This window comes from Fringilla coelebs (assembly GCF_963513975.1).
Source record: "Fringilla coelebs genome assembly, chromosome: 4".
NCBI classification, from domain to species: domain Eukaryota; kingdom Metazoa; phylum Chordata; class Aves; order Passeriformes; family Fringillidae; genus Fringilla; species Fringilla coelebs.
The window spans coordinates 68229241-68255070 of NC_140032.1; the positions used below are offsets into that span (position 1 = coordinate 68229241).

At 40.8% G+C, this 25830-nt stretch overlaps 1 protein-coding gene across 1 annotated transcript; it reads left to right on the forward strand.

Moving 5' to 3' along the window:
* Positions 1-284: 284 nt before the first annotated feature.
* QRFPR (pyroglutamylated RFamide peptide receptor) lies at positions 285-12038 on the forward strand (the record flags this gene model as incomplete). The annotated part of the gene is made up of 6 exons (XM_084204829.1): positions 285-624; positions 8485-8643; positions 9213-9274; positions 10020-10255; positions 10592-10689; positions 11635-12038. 6 exons carry the CDS (start codon positions 285-287, stop codon positions 12036-12038), a joined length of 1299 nt encoding a protein of 432 aa, XP_084060955.1.
* Between the last annotated feature and the right edge of the window lie 13792 nt (positions 12039-25830).

The following is a 25830-nucleotide window of genomic DNA, read 5'->3' on the forward strand; positions in this document are numbered from 1 at the left end:
GGGGATCCCCGCGCGCTCCCCCCTCACAGCGGCCGCCTCGCGCCCGTCCCGCGCCCCGCGCTCATTGGCTGCCGCCCCCGCCGGCCGCGGGCGGCGCCGCCGCTCCAAGTTTGTGTCCGGGCGGAGCCGCCGCCGCCCGCGGGCTGCTCCCGGCCCCGAGCGCTCCCGTCGCCGCCGCCGCGCCGCGGGGTCCGGCCCGACCGAGCGCCCGAGGGGCCATGGCAGGGTGCGGGCGGCGGCGCTGAGGCGGCGGAGGGTGCGGTGTCGGTGCCAGAGCGGGCGCCATGCGGTCCCTGAACATCACCCCGGAGCAGTTCGCGCAGCTCCTGCGGGACAACAACGTGACGCGGGAGCAGTTCATTGCTCTCTACGGGCTGCAGCCGCTGGTGTACATCCCGGAGCTGCCGGGGCGCACCAAGGTAGCCTTCGTCCTCATCTGCGTTCTCATCTTCGCCCTGGCGCTCTTCGGCAACTGCCTGGTGCTCTACGTGGTGACCCGCAGCAAAGCCATGAGGACCGTCACCAACATCTTCATCTGCTCCCTGGCGCTCAGCGACCTCTTCATCGCCTTCTTCTGCGTGCCCTTCACCATGCTGCAGAACATCTCCTCCAACTGGCTCGGCGGTGGGTGCCGGGGCCGGGCCGGGCGGTCCCGGGGCGGGGGCAGCGCCGCCGCCGAGACCGGCGTTCCCCCGGCTCTGAGGGACTTTCCTGCCCTCAGTGAGGGACCCTTTCCCTTCCCGCCCCCTGCGAGGGATGCCCTCTCCATCCCTGCCTCAGGTTATGTTCGAATAACCCAGTGCGCTTTCCTGCTTGTATTTCTTGGAAGTTGCGGTGTGCGTGTGGGAAACGGTTCGTTGTGTGGAGCCTTGCCGTACTACTTTGTTTTTTTTTTTTTTTTTTTTTTTCCCTTTTCTCGCTAAGTAATGAAATCTGTCTGGTAAGTGAGTTATCAGTCTTTACGCAGCTTAAGTTCCTCTGACAGCTGTCAGCTCGGAGACAGTCCTCCTTAACCTTTTGTGAGGAAAAAGAACGTCCTTGAAGGAACAGGTGACTGGGAGAACGTATAGAATTTTTGCAGAAATAATGCATCCTTTAAATATTTGGTTTTTTCCTTGGGAGCTCTGTTGTATTCCTGTTTATGTGAAGAACATTTTGGCAAAGCTTCCCTGATGCTTAGAATTATTTTTTTCTTTTCCCTTTTCTATGCATCTCAGTTCCAAAGTAGTAAAGAGCAAACAGAGAAAGGTACAGTAGAATTGTATATGGTATTTGTTTTCCTGGTTTTCTTTTCTTTAAACAGTGTTTGACAATTATAAGTGGAAAAATAAAAGGGGTGGTTTTGCAGCAAATAGCAGACAACATCTTGTACAGCCACAAATTGAAATATTTTTCAGAATATTTCAGAATGATCAGGAAAGATGTTGAGAAAATGACACATTGATGTTTCAATTTCCAAGGCTTACTGTGTTTCTGTTGTTCAGAGACAACAGTGAAGGTTGTCAGAACATAGAGATTTAATTCCAGAACTTCCCACAGACTGGAATGGGGGGTGGGAATTGACAGGTCAGAGGAGACTTGGAGCACATGTGAGAAATGGGCTTTTTTACAGAAACTTCAATGAGAAGTGATGAATCCAGAGCTCCTGGGACTACTGATAGTAAGGACAACTGTGCTATTTTCTTCTGAGCTGTTTTGGGGAAGATAACCTTTGTGATTCTTCTTTCTCCTAAGGAAAGCTCTGATCTGTCAGCTTGACCAAATATCTGATCAGATCAACTGAAGCCACTGTGTGGAGTGAATTACAGGAGATAGGGCATGGGCAACAGCATGGGGAAAATATGTATGTCTTTATTTCCACTCTGTTACTAAGGGTGCCTGACAAAAATCTAGAAGTAGTGAATGTAAAAGGTCTAGCATAGTTACAACAAATCTCTTGAGATAGTCAGTATTTTAGCAGCTAAAGTACACTGTGTTCTGGGGATTACTGTGTTTTTTGCCTGCTCTCTTTGCTGGGCTAGAGCATTTTCAGTGCAAGTATATGCATAGGACTTTTGATCTGGTGAAATCATTACCTTGATTTGGCAATGTGTTGGGAGGACATAAAAAGTAATATCATGGATGGGTGTTAACTCTACTCTGGAGGATGGGGAGTGTGAAGTAAAATTGAGGAAAACAAATACGTGAACTGATGGGATCCCAAGGGTATCTGGTTTCTGATGCTGACATGGTGAAGTTTGAGTGGTGAATAAAGTTGTACTGCAAATCAGAGCCTGTCAGTCCTGGAGGAGTCTTTTCCTTGCTGGCTTAACTGGTTTAATATGCCTTTTGCCTTTCATTTTGGAGGCTGAAAAAATCTTGTTCTCATCCACTGTAATACAACTTCACTGAGTAGTGCAAGATCCAGCTCTGTTATGAAAAAGGTGTTTTGACTTGTATATCCTTGGTGGACAATGTGGTGCATCCTGAGACACTTGGTGGTAGAAATTGATCGGGGATTCTGAGCCTTTAGTCACTTTATATCTTGATTTACTTTCATCACTAAAACAAGCATCTCTACTAGGTGATGTGAACGGAGATGTGTATGTTTTGTACTTGTGTTTCATTTAGAACTGGTTCTTTATTTCCATGCTTGTATATGTGTGTTGGGGTTTCTTCCCCTTCTGAAACCCACAGAAGACTGGGAGAGGGTAGGAGAGGACTGCAAACATTGTAATGCAAACAGAAGAGCAGCCACAGTTTCAGAGTAGCTGAAGCTGTGACTTTTTCCACAGTATTTTTACTTACACACTCTTAACTTCACCTGCAGTTAAAAATCCCAGTGAACCTCATTTTGCCTGATGATCAAGCAGCATTAACACAGACCCTTTAACTCTTTATGGGTAACAGCTGGAAGCAGCACCATATTGACTAAAAATAGATTTGAACTGGTCCTGCTTTTGGTTTTCTGTCTTTAAAAATCTGTGAAGCTGTGTGAGTGTAATAGTGACAGTATATGATTTAATTTCCCAATTTAAACTTCGCAGCTGAAGTGGCTGTAATTTCATGGGGAGCTTTGAATGCAAATCCAGCATACTCATCACTCTGTAATTCAGAAGAAAATGAAGATTGTGGCTTTGTCATAAATGATCTCTGGGAATGTATTTATTGATAAGAAGGATGAAATGGGAGCTCAAGTGGGAGTAAGTGGATGCATACAGCAGTAGTGTGTCTTGCTGGAAGCTGAAGCAGTTGAGGACTTGCTCTCATGTAGTCATAGGTGGGAGGCAGCAGTAGTGGTCCTGTCGTACTGATGACAGCACTATTAGAGGTAAATTTGGGCTTTTGTCTCTGGGTCAAATATTACAAGAGTTGCTTTGTTTCCTGACACTGCTTGGTTAGCTGAGTGTTGTCTTCACAGAGTTGCCTGGGCCGACAGGAGAATTAATTTCATGTTGTCTAATAGAGCAGTTCTGGTGAAAGATAAGGGCACAACTTGAGCTTACAGTACAGCCAGCACAGTTCTATATTCTTGTGAATGTTGCATCTTATCAGTTGGGATGTGTATGCTCAGGACAGGTGTCAGATGGTGACTTTGCCTGTCACTTTGAGAGTAGTGAGTCATCTGAGATGCTCCTGAATACTGAGATGCCCTCGTGTATCTTGTCTGCCCTCCAGCTGCCCCTCAGGAGAAGCGTGGGTGCCTCTTGATGTGACAGCTTCCTCTTCTCTAAAGGCTTGGTGAAAAACTGAAACCTTCTACTCAGCTGAACCTTTAAGGTGCTTTCTCTTACTTACCAAATGTCGTGTGTCCAGCAGTGTGTTACCTTAAAACTTCCCTGTGTGAGAACACATAAACATTCCTTGCTGAGGGATGAGAACTAAATCTTGCCTCTATACCAAGAACTGATGTGAAACAATGCATTGCCCAGGTATGCAACACCTTTAGGGGTATCCTCTGTGTGATGATGACTGCCCCAAGATACAAAATGTGAGAGAAATCAACTTGCTTGCTTCAAGTGAGGTGGAAAGAGCTCATTACAAGCTGTGACAGAAATTCTAGTGCAAGAGCATGATCAGCAGCATTTTACCAGAGGAAGGAGCAATTTAACATTTATCAGAGAATGGTTTCAGGCTTTTACGTTTGTAACCCTGATAAAAGAAGTGACATTTGAAATGACTAAAGCACAGTTCCAGGCACAGTGTCCGATAATGAAGGCATAAAATGCTTATGGGAGTGTCATTTATATTTGCAGTCTGTGAATGTATTATTGTTGGGAAAACTATTCACTGCTTGAACAATCAATGCAGTTTTTAGCAAGCAGTGCATAAGGAATATTTTTAGCCTCTTGAAAAAGAGAAGCAATTAGTTATTTTCATTCCCAATGTTGTGCTGCAAATGATTTTCTTTCCCAGATGAAAGTGGTCAATTTTAGATGCTGCAGTGCTGTCTTGACTAACAGCCCCTTGGAAGTGTTCTCTGAAAGGCTAACAGTGTGGAAACTGAAACATTTTGATACATACTTAAGATATTCAAGTGTTACCATTATTTAAATTATTCAGAAGCGTCAGCACTTTTCTGTACTGCCACCAGTGCAGAAATTAACACACTTCCAGTGATTTTGAGGTGATCCCACCACTTTAGCCTTTAACCCAGCACTGGGAAAACTTATGGAGTGAGATTTCAATAACCTTGACTGAACCTCACTGAAGTGGACTTTTATTCTTTGTGTTTGTCTGTTAGTCATATAATCTCCAAATCATGTTCCAAAGAGCCTCATTTTTACCAGCTGGATTGTAACAGAGATTTAAGCTAATATATTCCTTTAAAATCTTCTGTTACTCTGCATTAAGTCTGAACACAAATGTGAAAATTCGCTTGTAATGATTTTAATGTATGTGTTTGACACAGCTGGCTTTTTGCCTACCTCAGTCTTGTTTTAATTTCACTGTATTTACTATGATGCAGTAGCAGAATTAATTTTTTTTCCCTCAAAACTTACCATGTCTTCCTTATAATAAAATTTGGCACTTGTTCTCAGTTTTTCCATAAGAGACTTTGAACTAACAGACGCTTGAGAATGGGGCTGTATCAATTTCTTCTTGCTGCAGGTGAAGCCTGTTCCACACAAATGGATTAAATATTAAGTGAAATGTGCATGCATTGTTCTGAAATAATTACCTTATTTCACACTAAATTTCATTTTCCATCTGTAAAGGCCTGTTAATGTTTGTGATTTGAAAACATAAGTTACATAATTTCAAGTATTGAAAGATCTGGAGAAAGTCTCTAGTAGTTTTCTAAGTAGTTGGGCATGGCTGCTATAGATTTATAAACAAAACTGTGGGTTTAAAAACTAAGAAGAGGCATGAAGTGAAGAACACTCACTGTTCTGCCAAGTACAAGGATTTAGGATTAAATCCCATTCAAACACAGAAAGGATGGTGGATGGACCTCAGGTACGTTGATGTCAGAATTCTATTGAAGTTGATGGCTGTTCAGTTGGCCCTGACATTCTAAACAGTTAATTGCTTTCTCTTTTCCTCTAAGCAAATCTGTTATAAATACTTCTGTGAAGGATAGTCAACTTCCTTGCTGAACAGTCTCTTAGCCTTGGTGGAGGTTTGAATTTCAAGGCACTTGAAGGTCTCCTGCTTTCAGAAAATGGGAAGGATTTGTGTAGGGCGTTACAATTCAGGGTGAGCACAAGCACCCTGAAGGGATATTTTGTTGTTAGTAACCGTGACACACAGAGACCCTGTGCATGGTGGCATCAGAAGCTTCAGGGAAGCTGAAGTTCTGTTCTATTTTTCCTTTTGGTACATAGATGCTTTTTGACTAGCTTTTACCTATTATTCATTTGAAAATATCATGGTATTTCTTGTTTATAAAAAACTTTGTGGCTCATTTGTTGTGGCCTCCAAGTCCCCAAAGTGTGTGCTGTGTGCCTCAGAGAAGGTGTTTCTATTCCAGCCAAAATATCCTTTTGCTTCCCATTTCTGGAAGTTCTGATGTCACTTGTCCAGCTCAGTAGGCTCAACCTGCAGGCATTATGTAGACTTTTGCTTTTAGCTGCTTTTGTATAACTTAAGTGCTTACTTATTGTGTGTTTGTCTTCAAAAAGAGGAGTTAGGGGGTTTTTGCAGCCTTTTCTCCTGGGAGTTCAGCTCAAGGCATAGTGAGTGGTAGTCTGTGCTGTTTGATAGTGTGGTTGCTGGGGAGAAAATGAGAAGACATCTGTAAAAATAAACAATGGGCATCTGGGAGTTTGAGATTTCTCTCCCAATTTGGGGTGTTCCTTTGTTCTTTGAATAGCTGGGCACCAGCTGGAAATTCCGCCAGACTGATGGTGAAAGTTTGTCTCGTTTTGTTAAGTGAGTAATAGTGATACTTCTTTACTTCCTAAGAATACCCTGGGATGCTGGGACTTCAGTGGAGGAGTGGTGTATTACAGGGAAATCCCTGTAAGGCAGGTATAGTTCAAGTGAATTTAAGTCTGGCCTTTTTCAAACTGTAAGAAATAGCCTATGGTGAAAGTTTAGTCTTTTTTTTTTAGCTTTGTTTTGTGTTTGTTTGCATTTTTTTTAGTTTTCCCCCAGCTTCAGCACTCAGACTTGAACTCATTTCCTTAGCAAAACAGGAACTTAAACATTTCATTAACAATTTTGGCTCTTTCATTTGTTATTTGTAGCAAGAGTCCCTTCTAACGTAGTGAAGTAAAAATGTAAAACCAACTCTTGTCACATTCACCATTTGCCATGTGCAGAGTAGGTAGGATTTGAGCTTGTTTTTGGTTTTATCTCACAACAGAAGTGTAAGCCCACTGGGTGAAGGATGTGAACTTGACAGAGTGGGTCTGGTGCTGTATGTGAAGCACATTCTGTACTGGGTGTTGTGAGAAACTGATGAGATGCTGAGTTAGTAAAATATTTGCTCTGTTTCATGAGGCGTTTCCTTAGGCATTACTGATGGCAAGGAAGGATAAGGGGGAATTTTATTTTATAAATTGAAGTTGATAAAAGATGCAAGGATATCTTGTCTTGCTCTTCCTGATGCCCTGGAAAAGTACATGGAGGGTGAAAACCAGACATGCAGCCCAGTGCATCCTCAGCCATGCATTTCCTACTGGCCATGCTAAGATTTCAGTCAAGGAACTTGAAACTGGGCTGCATGGTGTGTTTTCATTCTGGTTTAAACCAGATCTGTGTGCACATCCATCATGTTGTTGGTGTTGAGTATGTGCTTGAAGGGTGCTTAATTTCCACCCGTTGTTGTTTGTCCTCTCCGTCCCTTTGTGGAGCCACAGAAAAAGTGATTTTGGGCAACTAGAATTGGCAAGACCAGTAGCAAACCAGTTCCTTCTTGTAAGCTGGAATGGCTTTCAGCCTGGCCTGTCAAGCAGAAGTTTCCTTGTTCCCTTTATGGAAGGTAGGATTAGGTTTTCAGAGTTTTCTGTTTGTTTTCTGACTGTTTTCTGTGCTGTTACTGCTTAAGGTGTCTGTAGCATCTTAAAGCTTCACTGAAAATTGGATTGCAAATTTCTTAGGCTGTTTTGGGTTTATGGATTATATTGGGGTAAGGTATAAATAATGGTCTGTAAGGACAGTAACCCTGACTGTTGCTGAAATGAATAGCTGATGCTGAACTGTAAGAATGTAAGGGAAATCTGGACATACAGACAGAGAAAATTATCTCAGGGTCAAAAAATGGGTAAAAGAGAAGTAGATTGGGGAAGGGCATTAAAGATTTTTTACAGAATTATTTATATGACTTTCTGAGATGGCTAGGACTTGAGAATGGGTAATGGAGAATGACTAATATGTTAAAAATTGAGTATGGACTTTCGAAAGCTGCGTCAGCAACAAAAGTTGAAGTTGCATAAACACAATAGAAATCTGTACTACTTGGAAAATGCGGGCAGGAAATTGCACTTGGTTTGGAAAGGGGCACTAACATAAGTTGATAATCAGCAGAGAGGGAGACTTGGAGAACAGAAGGATGATGAAGAGATGAAATTTTTCCTCTTATGCCTCCTCCTCTATATATCTCCCTTGACAGGATGATGCATTAAATGCCAAAGTGTACAGATAGAGTGATACGTAAACAAGCTTAAGGAATGTGTTTGCAACAGCAGAAAAGGTAAACTTTTAAACAGGTAACACTCAGACCTTCATAAACTGGAGAGTCATCTGCCAAAATGAAAAAATAATAAATGGCTCTGTAACTTGACATGTTTGAAAACAGAGGATGGAAGACTTGGTCAAAAGTGAAATAGGAGTAAGTGTCAGACTGGTAAAGAGCAAGTGAATATGTCCTTAGAAATCTTGGCTTTGCAGATGTGTACAATAAAGAATGGCTGTGGAGAGCTGCATTTGACAAATGGCTTAAATAGGTGATTCAGCAGTTTAGATGTTACAGTAAATCTGACAATCTTGGTCTGTTATTTTCAGTAGTGGAGTCTAGCGTTAATATCTGTTGCATGCCTTACTTTCTGATTATTGCAGGTGCCTTTGCTTGCAAGATGGTTCCATTTGTCCAGTCCACTGCTATTGTAACTGAGATTCTTACAATGACCTGCATTGCTGTGGAAAGACACCAGGGAATCGTGCATCCACTAAAAATGAAGTGGCAGTACACCAATAAAAGAGCTTTCACCATGCTTGGTAAGATTTTAAGCATCTCCAGTAATTGTGTGTGAGAAATGATCTTCAGTGTGGATGGCATGGCATCCACAGAAGGCCATGATATGACCAGTGATTCAGAGGCAGAGTTAACTGACCTTTATAAAATAGCTCAAGGATAGTGCCTAAAAGTAAAGTATTCACTAGCCAAAACTCTCACAAGGAACTTAGCATTTGAAGTCAAAAATGTACTTAACAAAGATAAACCTTTAGCAGCCATTTTTTTTTCCCAAGAAAAGTTCAAAATGTGCAAGCACTGCTTAAGAAATGTCACAGGGAAATGACCCTTCCATTGTTACACAAAGAGGTTTATTTAATGCTCCTTATGCAGATTAAGTGCTTTTCCCTGTGGAATATCAATAAATGGTGGTAGTTTGAGAGACAGAAGGCTGATGTCAAAAGAGCATGCTGTTATTGATGTGAGTGTTTGACTGATGAATGCCTCATAGAACACTTTATTTGCTACCTTGCCTGACTTGTCAAAGCTGTTGAATTGTTCACAGCAGATCCTGCTTGTTGGACAAAGTACGAAAAAATGTATTTGTTTGCAGGCATAGTCTGGTTGCTGGCTCTCATTGTTGGGTCGCCCATGTGGTACGTGCAACGACTTGAGGTAGGTTAAGTCAAATGGGGATTTGCTTATTAAACTCAGTCCTTGCTGCATCTTCCTGTACCTTTAGGTAAAATTGAATCAGCTCCTGTGAAATTAGAGGGGGATAAGGGAGGTGGAGCTTTGGTTCTGCCTGAGGAAGGCTGAGGATTAGAGCTTGCATGCACTGTGGAAGAGGGAATACAAGCAGGGACTAGTCATGCCTACTCTCCCTAATTACATCAAAGAAGAGTAATTACAACTGTGACTTCCACTGTGGATTTCTTTTGCACTGGCACACAGGAATAGAGGGCTTAGATTGCTGTTTGAGGATGGCACAGTGCTCCCCAACATCCGTAAGAACTGTGCTTACTTTAGAATTAATTAGCTGCTCATTATAGTTGATGAGTTACCACACACGTTTGAGGTTAGGCAGAAGACTTGGCAGAATCTGCTGCTTGTGAGTCTGAATGTTAATAATTTTTTTGTTTTGTAAAGTGGCTAACATGTGAGGTTTCTATACATCCATCTTTACTTGCAAAATGTGTAGCCAAGATCTCCTTTGAAGTGCAAATCAGAGCATCTCCTTGCCTCTCTTTGTCAATTTGGATTGAAGTCAATATTTGATTGGAAAACTGCTTGAAAAAATTTTGTCACTCTGAAAAATCTGTTGAATTTTGGTTGTTCCATTAAGAGCAAGGAATATCTCAATATGCTCTGCACTTGGGACAAGCACCTTAGTAACTTATCTTCTTTGTATATGTTACAGGTTAAATATGACTTTCTATATGAAAAAGTGCATGTTTGTTGCTTGGAAGAATGGGCCAGTCCCATTTATCAGAAGATCTATACGACCTTTATTCTTGTTATACTCTTCCTTCTTCCTCTGATGCTGATGCTTTTTTTGTACACTAAAATTGGCTATGAGCTCTGGATTAAGAAACGAGTGGGAGATGCTTCAGTTCTTCAAACCATTCATGGGAGCGAAATGTCTAAAATATCAAGGTTTGTAAGCAAAATGCACTTGGAACTTTGACTTCTGGAAAGCTTTTTTCCTGACTTTTTTATTCCTCCTGAATAGAGTTGAAAATGCCTTGCCAGACATGCTCATGTCATGCTGCAAAGTGCTTTGCTGTCCCAAAAAAGAGAAATAAAGTGCTAGATTTATATGATGACGCTTTTTTTTCTTTCTAAGGGGATTGTGTGCTTCTGAGCTTTCCTTGAGGGTTTTATTTGAATCTGCAGCCATCAGAACACAGTCACAGATCTAACTTGAAGAGAGATATGTAACTGCCAGCCAGTTCCCAGTGATTCAGTGTAGAATTCTTGGTGCACTTTCAGGAAGAAGAAGCGAGCAATTGTTATGATGGTGACAGTGGTGTTTCTCTTTGCAGTCTGTTGGGCCCCTTTCCATGTGATTCACATGATGATGGAGTACAGTGAGTACCTGCCATATCTCATAGAATAAACTCTGGGGGTTCTGGGTTTGTTTTTTTTTTTTTTAGTAATGGGACTTCAGATTGTGAAAAGGTGATGCTACAGCATTCAGCTCTAGAATACCTCCTGATAGCAAAGGTTGATGTTCTGCTTTAAGGAAAAACAGGAGTGTTAGAGGGGTGAGCATCTCTGTGTAGATTCTTTTTCTGCCGTGTCTGTTATGCTGCCCTCATTTGCTGAAAGGTCAAAAGGGCTTGGCTGGAAGGTAAAAGTTATTTCTGAGCATAAAACATCTTGAAGTTTTTATTTATATTTAATTTAACTTAACTGTTTTGAGTTACACTTAAAATGAAATATTTATCCTTTTTATTGAGGTAGGCATATTGGAAATATAAATACTGGATATCACAGTGATGATATCCAATGAATCCAGCTAGAGTTTTTCAGTGCTCTTTGCTGAAAACTGGCTTGGAAATGCCCTCAATGCTTTTGTGTTGGCTTTTTTTGCTATTTGCCTTATTCTCTGGGGTCTTCCACTGTTCATCTCCCACCTTCTCCATGCATACTGGAGCAGCCTATGTGCAGGAACAAGAGGATATTTTCAGTAGTTGTACTCTACTTGCTAAAGGCAGGAGCTGTTTCTTTGTTTCCTATCACAAAAAAGATTGTAGCAGATAAATCAATAGTTCAGCCAGTCAGCTTGTTTGGCTCATGAATTTTCTTTCTTTTGATTCTGTTACTACCTGCATACAAAGCAGGACTCTGTAATACATTGTAATTGATTTTATCTTGTTGATGGAACTCAATTGCTCATGTTAAGAGCTTCCAGCATGAGTTTTTGTTGATTTTAAACAAAAACATCTAATGCCAAACTGGATATAAGCTGGCTAAGTAGGAAGCATTTATGACATTCTGTACTTACAGCATATTTCTCTTCTCCTCTCCAGGTAATTTTGAGAAGGAGTATGATGATGTGACAATCAAAATGATTTTTGCAATTGTCCAGATCATAGGATTCTTCAATTCGATTTGCAACCCTATTGTGTATGCTTTCATGAATGAGAACTTCAAGAAAAATTTTCTGTCTGCCCTCTGCTTCTGCATTGTGAAAGACAGCACATCCCCGAGCAGGCAGCTTGGGAACTCAGGAATCACCATGAGGAGGCAAAAGCCAAGTGCATCTCAGAAAGATCCCATGGATTCGGACGAAGGCAGGAGGGAGGCATTCAGTGATGGCAACATCGAGGTCAAGTTCTGTGATCAGCCAGCTTCCAAAAGGAATTTGAAAAGGCACCTGGTCCTGTTCAGCTCTGAGCTTACTGTGCACTCTGCAGTAGGAAATGGACAGTAGCCTCAGAAGGGGTTTGGGAATGGAGAAGTCATTCTCTTTATCATCATTTGAATAAGCCATTTAAAGGAGTTTGCTGCTTTGCGTGCTGAAATGTGGGGGGAAAATGATGTGTGGACTCTAATAATGTTGGGATAGCGGCTGAGAAAATGTAATATTTATTTTATAATGACGAGGAGTAAGACTTGGGAAAAGAACATTACTGTGTGATTTTCAGGAGAAAAAAAATTCTTCCTGACCTAATTTAGGGCTTGTTGGCCCTCTGTGTTAGGTAAACCAAACAACTGCTGCTTGCTCCATTTATTGTGTGTCTGGACTGTAAACAGCTGAATGCCAGAAGACAGGAACTATGGAGAGAATGTGCGCATTTTATGGACAACTGGAAGTCTGATGTGGGGATGACATTGTAAGATCTACTTTCTGCAGCTTTGAGGACAGAGCAGCTTCAGATATGAGTTCAGGAAAGATGGAGACTGAGATGCAATTCCATTTTAGAAAAAAGAAAAGGAATATGAAAGAGTTATCCAGAACATGACTCTGAAGAGATTTAAGATTTTAAACATCGCATGCATGTTCAGATTTTGTTAACAGGTAGCATATTAGTAATTAACAATGCATGCATAATTACTGTGCTGTTGTTTACTGGTTAATTCTTGGGTACGAATTTAAATTCCATTGTGCTGCCCTGCAAACTGCATTGTTCTGCTGGAAAATGGAGAAGCTGGAAAAGTGCTGTACAGGAGACTGCAGATGCAGGAGGTGCCAGAATTGGACTTCCAGTCATGCTTGGACATGTGACTCTTAGGTTGAAAGGATGGTGTTGCCATTTCCAGGAAGGTTATAGGGGCCTGATCCAGAGCCTGTTGGGACTTCACAGAAGACTTTCAATGGAATATCATGGTCTTTTGACCAGACACTTCTCTGAGGACATGCTGTGTTTATGTCTGTCCATCATCTTCAAAGGGGATTAATTTCTGTCTGAGAACTGGGCCAGTGCTTTGTTATTTTAGGCTTGGCAGTAAATGAGGTTAATATTCTTACAAATTCTAAATGTTTTTGCTCTCAGTGGGCCAAACTGCAAAATTGCAAAGGTATGTTTGCAAGTGTGGGATGGGGGGAGAAGTATGATCTGAACTGGTACACTGGGATCCCATAAACAAGGCCTTGAAATGCAGAATTTGCCACTCCAGCTGAGGTTACGTTGGATCCTTTAACAGCCTGTAACATGTCAGTGCTCTCTTCTGTCACCCCTTGCCTCACCTATGGGACTTTGGGGCTGCCTTGGCGCTCAATTCAAGATTCTTTTACATTGCTACTTTACACTTCATTGTAAATGAAAACTTAGGGTAAAATATCCTTGTATAATTTGGACATAATCTGTCTTCTCTGTCTACAGATTGCAATGGGTTTGTGACACACTTTGTTTACATGTGTAATTTTTATATTCTATATGATACAGACTCCTGTGCAATGACAGAAAGCTCCTGGCTTGTCCTCAGGGCCAGGAATTAAGAGCTTAATGGGTTATCATCATAGTTTTCCTCAGCAGATGTAAAATTTAACTGCCTGATGGTGAGAACTGTGTGTTTGGATAGAATCTGTGACTGAAAACTAATTTATTTTAAGCTATTTATTTATTTATTTGCACTGCTAATTTCAGTGGCAGATTTTAACAAGCAGTTATCCAGAACTTCCAAATATCTTATTTTTTTGTTTTGTCTTCCCTGCTTCTGTTGTCTCATAAAACATTGTGTCAATTAATAACTGCTGTAGTATTAATTTTATTTTCATTAAAAAGTTCCTTTATGGCTTTGTTGGTGCTGTTTTGCACTAGGGGATATCTTCTGTCACTTTGAGTCTCTCTTTGTTTAAAGAATAATGTGAGCTTACCTGTGCCTCTTTAGTGATTAAATTCCAGTCCTGTTACAGGTGCCAGCTGCTCCTGTAATCCCAAGAGCTGTGATTTAAAGGACTTTACAGAATAAGGTGAGAAAGAGGAAGAAAAGTCCAATGTCTTGGTAGAAAAGAAGTGATAAATATTTCAGTGTAGATGTGGGGCTATGGTTAGATTAAATATAAACTATAATATAAAAGACAGTTCTCATGCTGTTCTTAATGGTAATTGTATTATTTGTGCATTTTCAACAGAACAGTTGTCTTGAAGGCAGGTAATCTTGTCCTGGCTGCAGGGAATAAAAGATCCATTTTTGGCATTAGCACCACCAGGATTTTGCCCATTGTTTTTTAAATCTGTCAGAGCTTCAGCTTTGATTTAGCCAACAAAACCAGTGGTGCTGTTCAAGGGTGTCAGTTTTAGCCTGGTTAGCCTATCCCTTGTAGTGGCTTCTATCCTGAGTGTGGCTGTAACTGAGTGCTTCAAACCAGGAAAAGCCCTGCTGTCCCTCAGCCTGCCTGTGCTTATTTCCATCTTCCAGTAACAGAATTACATGGTTCATCTGATCACAAAAATATTCCTGACAAATGAGTTTATCAGAGAACAGAAAAAATAACCACACTCATTTCCATAAACTGAGATCATTTATCAAAGCTGTCATGTTCTTTGAGGAAAAATGTTTCTTCAAGTTTTTTATTATCTTAGTTATGAATTACTTATTTCTTTGAGAAAATTAAAGAGAAACTTCTTTTATTCTCAGCTGCAAGGGGTTAAGCCTTTAAGTTGCAGATGATGCCAGGGACTGACAGGCTGATGAAGACAGGAGCCTGAAAGGACACATTCAACTGAACAGAGACTCTGGAAATTGAATGGATGAGGAAAGAGTGTCAGATGTGTCGTCTTGTTCAACTTCTGGAAATTGAATGGATGAGGAAAGAGTGTCAGATGTGTCATCTTGTTCAACTGATACCAGAGTATTAATAAGGAAAACAGTGAGTAGAAGGGATGAACCCCCTCAGTAATTGCAACAGTAGCAATTAAAAAAATATCCAATATCAGCCTGTTCCAGGGAGTAACCAATTGCCAATGACTGCCAAAGCAGCAGAGATGTGTGATGTGCCTGCAGCCAGGGAGTAAGTACAAAAATTCTCAGCCTGGAGAGGTGTTAGCCCTGTGTGTGTGCTGATGACAGGATTAGCTCGTGTGCAGTGGTTGCATGTGCTGCTGGCAGAGTCTTGGAGCGTGGTAGAAGCCATTGAAACAAGTGATCCAGCAGAGTGAAAGGGACACCTGAGAGATCAGACAAGTACCTTGCAGAGGAGACCTAGATTATTACTGCTCAGAAAAAAAAAAAAGAAAAAGAAAAAAAGAAGGAATAAGTAGAGGAAAGGATGTAGTAGAGCTGTTGACTTGGAGAGAGGGGAGAGGAAGATAATCATGGCAAGCTTTATTTTTATATCCTCTAGAGTTGATCTGAGTGTTGGAAAAGTTGGGAGAGTTTAGGAACTGTGTATTCCCAAAAAGGGCAGTTCTGTGAACAGAACAGCATCTCAGTGCACAAGGTAAAAGGCTGAGAAGAGTGAAAGCTGCCCTTTTGGTGCTTGTCCAGGTGGGAGCAGCAAAAGGGACCAGGATTTCTGCCAGCCTGAGGAGGAGAAAGGTAAATGTGGATTTAATTGTTGCTGTAGGACATGAAAGAACACACGCGCACACCCCTCTCAGGGTGAAGAACAAAAGAAGAGATTTATTTTCTGACTCCAACATTTGTAGTTTTACAAAGGTATCAGTGGATTGGAGGATGACAGTGACACCTCTCCACTGACACTGGTTTAACCAACAGTCCATCAACTCTCTCCTCCTCCATAAAGGAATGCAAAACAATGAATTGTTTACAGAAAGTGTGTGAGAAAGTTCGCTACAAGAATGTCAACATCAGAAGGCTTAGAGAATCTCAGAAAACCAAAGTGACATTTAATGCACACTAGAGAGGTTAGATTGTGTACATCCCTTCAGAAACACTGACATAACTATGTCTGTATTTCTGTCTCTACTCCAAGTCCTGCTTTACCCCTCAAAACTGGCTTCCAGGACTACTGCTGGATGTTCAAGCGATCGTTAGCTTCCTCTGCTGAAGCTCCAGTGAAGCTGATGGATTATGAAGTTATTTTAAATGCTCTGGTGTGGTTTGAGATGAAGGGTCACATGCTGGTTTATTATGAGGGTTTAATCTCCCCCCAACTCCTCATCCACATCAGTACAACAAAACCTGCTCAGTTAAAAGCAGTAAAACCTAGTTCCTTTCATTCCAAAAAACACAGACTCACAGCCCTACAAGTTAGGCTCACACAATGTTTGTTTTGCTACAAAAGTGCTGTAGCAAACCCTACAAGCCAGGGTTGTTTTTGAGAAGGTTTAAGAATATTTGGATGTACTTAATGCTTTCATAAAAGAAGAAATCTAGTAGAGATGCAAACAAACTTCTCCAAATTGCATCTCTGCCCTGTAGGGTGCTTCAAATGCCAACCAAGACTTGAAAAGATGTCTTGCTGCCTGAAAAAGGTTGAATTTTGTTTCTCAGTCTCCTGTGGAGTAATACAAAGCTTTCTATGAAAAGCTCTTATTTCCTTGCATTTTCCTTTTTTTCCCCCCCCACAAAGCAGAAACTTCTGCTTATTTCTTATTCTTTGGTGAAATAATCATAAAACCTTTTCCCTAAACATATTGTGGAATATATTCAGTTTGTTAGGGACACTGTCCTAAAATGACATGTGCTTGTATTGAAAAGCTTTTTTGCATTACCACTGCTTAGATGAAAATGTCTTTATTTTTTTTAGCCTTCTGTTGAAATCTCTTGACAGCATTCTAGCTTTTATTTGCTCTTTCCAATGCCATCACTAATTTTTTCTAAGTTAGTTTCACCAGGGTTTCTCAGGACTCACTCTCCTCGGGTGAATTTACTGTTCCCTTGAACATGGTCCTTCTATTCTCTATCTCTAATCTTTCCCATGCTTTATTAAATTGTATGGTCTTACACCATCTTTCCCCATGCTCCTGAACAAAGCCTTAATTAATTGATTTAAAATTTATGGCACAGTCTCCATAAATCTCTTGTTACATCTTGGAAATTCATAAGAAAGCTTTCAGGCTTTTTCTGTGCTCTGGGATCTGATTTGTAAATCCATTTCATTTTCCCATCTGAAATAGGCATCATTGCTATTTGCATTTATGCCACCTTGATAAATATTCTACTGCATGGAATAGGACTGCTGCAGGATCAGGGATAGTTCTCCTGTGGTATCACAGGTGCAATCTTTTAGTTTCATTTTCTGCCTCAACAGTTTGCAAAAGCAAAAATTAGTCAGGGTTGAACTGCATTTTCCAGTGTTGATAAATAAATACTTTACTGACTTAATAAAGCAGAAGTGCACTTACTTACAGATCCATCACACTGGAGGGGAAAAAGATTGCAAATATTTTAGGAAAAAAATTTCCTAAATAATCTTTCTACTTGTAAAAAAAAAAAAAAAAAAGGTCAGCATGTTGGGAATTTTTAAAAAATTTTCTTCCTAATTACTTTTTAAGGTGTCTTTCCCTGGTGTCCAGACTCTGCTGTGTAGGGTGAGAAAGCTGCTGACTGGAGTGTGTGGGAAGAGGCTGAATTATAGTTCTCAATTTATATTAGGGCTGCTCTGCTCTGCTTGTTGGCATCCCTGGCAACCTTCTGCTTGTAGGGTGTCACTGAACCCTGCAGCTGTCTTTGCTTGAGATCCCTCTTTTCCTAACAACTAAACTTGGTTTAGTAGGAAGTTGAGCTTTGACTTGTACCATTTGCCTTGCTCTTTTTTTTATCTCATTGGTTTTACTTTTTCACTCTTTTCTTTTTTTTTTCCCCCTTTTGCTTTCCCTGAAGCAACTCCTTGTGACCTTATCTCTTTTATACAGATTAGAATAACCAGGTAATGAATTTTGAGACCAAAGTGAAGCAGCCCTGTGGTTCAGAATTTTTATTCCATCAAGTCTGATTATCAGATTACAAACTGCATTTCCACACCTAATTTCAGGCACCCTTGGAAAGTCCTTGCCCACACTACTGGTTACATTAGGCTTGCACGTGTATATTTTGTTTCTGAATTCACTTTATTTGTTGACATTTTATTTCTCAGGCTGCTTATTGGCATATTTCCATTTTTATATTTCTTTCTTTGACTTTACAAATTTCTAATTCCTAGGAAGTGGAGCTTCTCAGTAGTGGGCCAGCTGCACTGGGTCAGTCTTGATTGTACAAATGACAGCTAAACTATGGCTTATAAAAAGGTCCAGTAACTTTCTTCTGGTAGTCTGACAACTCTGTGCAGTGTCTTTTGTGCGTGTGTGACAACAGAAATATAATGTTCTTCTGCTTCTTGCCTCTAACACATGGTTTCCATAGAAACATCAGCTAAACACCAACGTAGCTATTAGTGAGTTCAGGCCATAACTGAAGAATCTTTATAAACCATGCAGCCTGAGAATAAGCAGCTAGAAAATATTTTGTGTCTCCGTGGGTAAAGTATAAAATATGTCCTATAAAATATCACATTGGAGTTTCCTCCTCAGGCAGACCTGAGTGGTGGAGGAGCAGATGAGCGCCTCAAGCCACCTGCGCGCTCCCCGCGGCCGCTGTGGCCCCGCTCGGGCTGCAGATGGCGCTGTTGCTGCACCTGAGAAGCTGAGCTCTTCCAGCCCCTCCCTAGGGAATTGCTATCCCACAAGCGTTTGGAAGTGTATTCCCTGGTAGGACTTGGTTAGGGTTGGATAGAGTCCTTCTTTCCCTAGGATTAGAGAGAAACATGGAGAGAGGTGTTGAGTTTTTTTCCTTTGTGAAATAGTGCTTTGAAAAGCAGTTGGAGTACCAATGATATCAACGAGCCAGTCAAAATTGGTTTTATTGTATCTCAGATGTTTAAATTTTCATCTAGAAGTCATCACGTTTGCAAACTTGTTAGCCAAAACAAATAAATACCACTCTTAGGTCTCTCTTGTATTTGAAGCTGAGCATTTGAAATACAAATTAGTGAATTGATCTACTAAAAAATAATAGAGAGCAAGGTTCTCTGAAATCCTTCAGACAAGTCATTTCCAGATTCCCCAGAGTGTACTAAAAGCCTGTAGCTGTAGGCATCCCCCTTCCCAAATCTGGGGATATAGTGGAGGGAAGCCAAAGGGGAAATGGAAAGGGGAGAGGAAAAAAGTGTTATTTATTAGCAATCAGGAGAAATCTCAGTTCCTAAATGGTCAACTTAAAAATATAAAGTGTCTCAAAAAGTGATTTGTTTTTGTTACAGTCTTCACAGATACCCATTTAAACATTTTATACACACTGAAAAAAACCCTCTAAATTCTCTAAGGGAGTGTAAGAACTTTGCTGTTAAAGTTTAAAAAAGGCAAAAAATACCCTCGTGCAGGGAAACAAATTGAGAAGCCTGTCAAGATCGGCTGTAAAATACAAGTCTTGCTATAGTGATTTAAGGCTCCACAAGTCCTAGGACAAATGAAGATATTATTATTTGCACTTCTTAAGAATGTAAGTGGAGGATAGGACTCCTGGCTATCCAAGGTAACACAAGCCATGAAAAAAAGTGAGAAGTCTTTTCATAATTTGCTCATGCAATGATAATATTTTTCAGTGAGGTATTGATGTGTGTTCATAAAGTCTGAAGTAGAATAAACCCACTTTACTGATGGGGGGGGAGGAGCAGAGAAGGACATAGGCACAAAAGTGATTTGTTTGCAAAGTAACCTGAACAGGCAAAGGAACTTAGTGAATTTAGAGCAATCAGTTCTTTTGAATGGGAATATTTGATAATCTTGTGAAAAACTAGGCAAACACTGGCTTGCCTTTTTTTTTTTTTCTGAAACATATTCATGTTCATTTTATTAGCATGTAGTGTTTTCCTCACCAATGTAAACTTACAGAGTAGCCATGTTATTCCTTCCTGGTTTTTTAAAATATATTTTGGAGATCCCAGGTGCTTCTGGAACTTTGTTCCTGGAAGATGTGCTGCAGCTGTGTGTATGGCAGGCAATAAGCAAGGTAAGTCCTTACACCTGGTGTACTTGGGGCATCTTTGAGCAGGTGAGTGCCTCTGTTCACCTGTGAGTAATTATGTCATCTTCTAAGGCTCCAGATCCTACTGATTTTGAAGAGATTATGAGAAATTAGACACTGCATTGTAATTTCTGCCTGAGAGCTGCATCAGAGATAGTTTTCAAATGTTAGGCAACCCTTCTCTCAAGTGAGATATGAGGGTTTTTTTCAAGAAAGGGAAATACAGTGTGGTGGTAGAAGGGGGAAATATAGGGGGTATAGTCTTTTTAAACCCAGCACAGCAGTTTTGAATTGATGCTATGTTCATGCAGTGTTCAGTAGAAAGGCCCTTACTGATAACTGTAAATGAGGAGCAAGCATGTAATGATATCTGATAGCAGATTTTTGCAAGACATCTGTGCAGTTTTCAGGGTTAGGTGTGAAAGATGGGCATGGAGCTGTGAATGATCAAAACCAAATGAGACAAACCATCTTTTCTAGCATTAGCATGAACTGAGGCACAGCTGATAGTTAATTTTATTTCTTTTTCTGCATTCAGGTGAATTTTTCGAGGTAGTTCATTAAAAGTCGATGCCTGAAGTTGTGTGCATTTCCCATTGATCTGTGTGTACTCGGTTCATTTACTGTTCAAATCATCGCCTCGCTGCTTACAGCTGAAAGGCCCCGCTGCATCAGGTCGCTCCTGCTGAGGCATTAACTCCTTCTGATCCCGTTCCAAAGCTGCCTGACGGGTTTCCAAGGCAGGGGGAGCAAGGATAGAATTCTGGCTGATGCATCTCTAGTGACACCTTGTGGGATGTTTCACAGAATCGCCTACAGATTTTTTGGGGAAAGAAGAAACTGCAAGGTTTGTTGTGCAAAAAGCTGCCCAAATAGTGGGAAATACTTAAACCTCTGCACTCACCTATAATTAAAAGTAAACTATACAGATAAACTTTCTCGTGTTGAAATTGTCCTTCCATAGTCCATTGAGGTATTAAACCATTGTGGTTATACATGGAGATAGATGTGTATATATAGAATCTATATCTAAATAATGTTATCTAGAAATAAATTTTAACTTGTAGAAATAAACAGATTCAGATTCACTTTAGAGTGAAACAATAAGACATGGCAATGAATCAGTTGCAGCTGGCATGATTTAGGTGTACTCAGTACAAAGCTCCTTGTCCTGCCTGGTAAAGGTTTGATGTTCTGAGGAAAAACTGGCCAGGAAAAATATCCCAAAGAATTAACATTCTGTTCAAAAATGAATTTTTAGAGAACTTTAATCGATATTTTATTATCCAATAATTCATTTTTAGAACCTTATGGTGATTTTCACCCACTGTTAAGATCTTTTTTTCCTCTTGACACTGGGTATCTGTTTTGGCTAGATGTGTTGAAAGATTTGTTTCCTGTTTCTTGCTCTCATTTTGTGGAGATGGCCAAGTCTGGGGCTAACCAAAATCTCCTGTAGAGAATGTAAAAAAAAAAGGATTTTTTTTAATGTTCTTAAAGTTCTATGTTGGTTGCAGCTTCAACATCTGGCATTTCAAAATACCTTGCGGTGGTCAGAAGATGGATCCCAGCTAACCCTGGGGGAACAGAGCTGGGGTTTTTTTGAGACAGACCAGATTTTTAGAAAAATTTGAACCGAACTGAAATAATTTGAACCAAATAAAAATTTGAGTTTTTATTGCTGGACCTGTGGGTGTGGAGATTATAGCAGGGGAGATGAGAGATGTAGCAAGATAAATTGCTACATGAAGAGAATTTGGGAAAGAAGACTTAAAAGAGATTTAAAACAGATTTACTGTTTCTTACTTGCTCAGAAGAATATTTCTTCTTTCTGTGCATAAGTATAATGAATGGAAATTTAGCTTGATCTTTTATTTACAGAGAAGGAGGAATTGGATACTTCTAGAAGATGCTGTGGGTTTTCTTCCAGCACAGCCCAGCTGGACTGGGGTTTGTTTGGTTTTTTGTTTGTTTTGTCTAAACACTCAGCCTTTTCTTCCCTCGCATGCCCGGTGCCTCTGCCTTTCTACCCCTCCCTTAGCCATTGCAGGCTTCCGTGGAGTTGTGTGATTAGTCCTTTAATTGATGCCCTTGATTCCATTGAGAGTGTTCTTTGTTTCCATGTCTTTTCCCTAGATGGAAGCACTGGACCAGCTGAGCCTGAGAAAGGCAAAAAGATCTCTCTAGCACCTGAATCTATGAGTCAGTCCAGAGGCCCTCTTCTATTCAGAGACCTTCCACAAAACTCTGCTCTGAAAGAATAACAGCTTTACAAAGGGGTGAGCTTGAGCTCTAATTTATATAGTAATTAATAGTACACAAACAAGTTGGGGGAGGCTTTGGCCAGGTCTTCTTCTGCAGCTCTTGTGGAGAAATGAAGCTGTTTTACACACCTTGTATTGCTTTCCTTTAAATTAATGTATATTGATACTTCCTGCTTGCTTCTTGCTTTCCGTGCCTGGCATTTGAAAATGAGATATTTGAATTGTTGCTCAGTTGTGTGGTGTTTTGTTTGCATGCAGATAGCACAGGTAGAGGGCAGAGGCAGAAGACAGATTGGCCTGCTGGTGTTGCTTCCAGTTTCCATGTCTCTGTAGTCAAGAATTAGAACTTTTGTAGCCAAATTTGTACAAAGCTGATACCTAAAGCAGTTCTTGTTGGGGAGCCGAGTGCAGGAGGGCCATGAAGCTGGGCAGGTCTCATTTTCCCCTGGACTGAAGCAGACAAGTTGTGACTTGGTGAGGTAGCACTGTGGTCCAGTGGCAGAACAGCTGGGTTCTGCCAGGTTCAGGCTCTGCCTGCTCATCTTTCCCCAAAAGTGTGATGCCACTGCAAACTTCCTGAAAGCCTCACCCACTGGGCAAACATCCAGTTACTAAAAATCCTAATTGCTGGCATCTGTATTCAAGGCAGGAGACAGCCCCTTCCTTCCCACAGAGTTTGCAACCACTCTCCTGCCTTCACTGTGCAGGGGGCAGACATCTTTACTAGCATCTTTACTTTATCTTTACTAGAAACAGTAACTTGAAAGTGACCTTCATACTTACTGAAAGCAGCAGAGTGCTTGGCTGTGACTCATGGAAGGAGCCCAGGTATTGGGGAATGATAGTATTTCCCCCTACTGCCTGGTCCAGCAGTTAAGCCAAGCCTAGTTGTCTGTCAGGTCCCATATTGAAGGTGATGTGTATGATGGCTCTGTCCCTGCCAGAATCCAGAATGAATCAAAAGCTCCAAAACCACTGCTGGCTGCTGAAAGCAGCTCTTTGTTGGCTCGGCTGGCTTTCAGATTGAAGCCTTGTGCTCTGGTGTCTGTCTCATTTCAGTTTTAGAATAACAAATCCAGTTTGGATTGTGAGCCTCCAGCTGAAATAAAAGCCATTTTTTTCTGTAGTTGTATTGCCTCCCTGAGGGATTCTTGGTCTCCCTCTTTACTGCGATCTTTGATGATTTTTGCCTCCTGTGATGTTCATTGGTGCTTTACTTCAGTAGGAAATCCCCTTTTTAAAAAAAAAAAAAGCCTTGTGATGAGTCACTGCTGCTGTTTGCTTCAAACTGAAGGGGGTTCCAACTATGAAATTGTATTATTGCTAAAATAGAAACCTGTTCCATTGCGTAGGTAGGAGTTGAAAGCAGAGAAAGGTCTGGGGGAGTTGTAGGGTGAGCAAGCAGTGTTGCTGCTAATTTGTTTACTAGGGGTCTAATGGCAATTCCAGTAACAAGTAAGCAGCTTAGGAGTCTAGTAGAGCAAAACCCGTCTCTAGCTGGAAAGCAGTTTTGTATCTCTGAAGCTGAGCATAAAGAAGCAAAAAACAGCCCCCAAACCATAATAGTTTGTGTGTTTCTAGCAAAGGATATTAAAATCCATTCAGCAAGAGGCATAGTTTGCTTTAGGCTTTTTCGTGTGTCTGTGTATGTTCATTAGGGATTCAAAATTGAATTGCTTTAAAGATGGATCTTTTAGACGTGGAAGATTGCTTTCAATTTTGTTCCTTCATTAGAAATACATCCTCATATCTATATTACTGTTGGTTTAGCCCTGCTGCTTTAAGCTGCAATGTTCTGAAACCATAGTCTATCACTTTCTTTCATCTGAAGTGACTGCTGCAGAACTCTGTCATACTGGAGTTTTGACCAATTTCCAAATCCCTGTGTGTGCATACAGGAGATGGAGATTGTAATTTGAGGTAGGCTTGGGTCCTGCCAGGGATGCAGGTAATCCAGGTTTACCTTCTGAATGCTGACTTTGCACCCTCTTTCAGCTCTGGATTTCCTTCCTTATTTTCAGAGTTCACCTGAGAACTGCTGCAGGATACAGCAAAACAACCCCCCAAATTACAAAAGACACCATTTAAAGGCATTTTGTGTCAATGTGTTCAGCATTAAGATTTTGAAGGCTGTAGTTAGTGAGCATTGAAAAGGACCAAGAGGCTGCTGATAGCACCACAGTAACACTTGAATTTAAAGAGAGTCTCACTACTGGTTTTACAGCCTATTGCTGGAAAGGAAATAAGTTAATAAAAGCCACAAAGATGTACAATTTCCCATAGTCTTTGACTAATGCTGTAGGACAGAGAGCAATTGAACACTCTGAGCTGAAGGTGGGGGGATTTCCTTGGGAAGAATACTTGGAAAGGGCCTTGCTCTGAGCCAGACAGGGAGACAGTCAGTTCCTAACTTCCTGACAGGAGTGACAGGGCTGAGTGGGAGGACACAGCTCCACCCCTAAAATGCTTTTGGATTAGCATCTCTTCAAAGGTATTTACGCTGAAAACTCAGAATGCCATAGCAATACTCTGTGATGTCTGATTTGCTTGGCTGCATTTCTCTCAGGTAACAGGGCCAAAGGCTGAATATGCTTTTTTAGGAGTTTAACTTGAACTAACCTTGAATGCTTGCAAACGTTTAGAAGACCTACAAGCAGTAACCTATCAGACTCACAGGCGCTCTGCTGTGGTTTAAGGCTTCCTTCAAAATAGGATACACAGAGAACTGCAGAAGCTTAGAGTAAGGTCATGATTAATAGGTGGATAAATATCCCTACATTATAAAACAATCCTCAGTGTTTAATGTTTTTCCTAGATTATAATTGCTGGGGAAGTACATAAGGGAAGTAGAACTTTGTTTGCTACAGCATTTCAGTGCTCCAATAACTTGGTATTTTTCTTTTTTTTCTTTTTAAAGAAAAATAGAAAAGAAAAAAAAACCACTTTATCTCCACTCCAGCAAATGGATTTTCCTTACATAATTTATAAAAATTAATCATTTTAACAACTTTTTTTCTTTGCTGTTCAAAGAAGTTTTACATTTTTCTTGATTGTTCCCCAATGCCTATACACCGCCTCTGTCTATGTTTTATGAGTAAAATCTAAATAACACAAGGGTACATTTTCCATAAAATTAAGGTCATATGAGGTGGAAATAGCAGCCTAAGATCAGGAGTTCCTTCATTTTTATAGTCCTTTTGGTTGGTAACAGGAAACAGCTCTGAGGCAGTTTGCTTGTAGGATATATAGGAGTGTTTGCCTTTATAGATTTGTGTGTGTGTCTACAGGCTTATGTGATGGAGAGCTGCCTTAGGAATATTTGGATCTGGCTTCTAACAGCCAGAGAGCTCTCTTGTGTGGTTATTAGCTTTACCACACACTTGGAGAGCAATATTGCAGAGTTGCAAGCAGATATTACTCTTGATTTCACAAAAAGGGAAAATTAGATTCATATGCTTCATGGGGGAGGTGGGGCAGGCAACTTCTGCTTCAGTGCTATGGGGAATGCTGGTGCTTGTGGAAAGGTCACCAGATCCTCCTGAGAGGCTG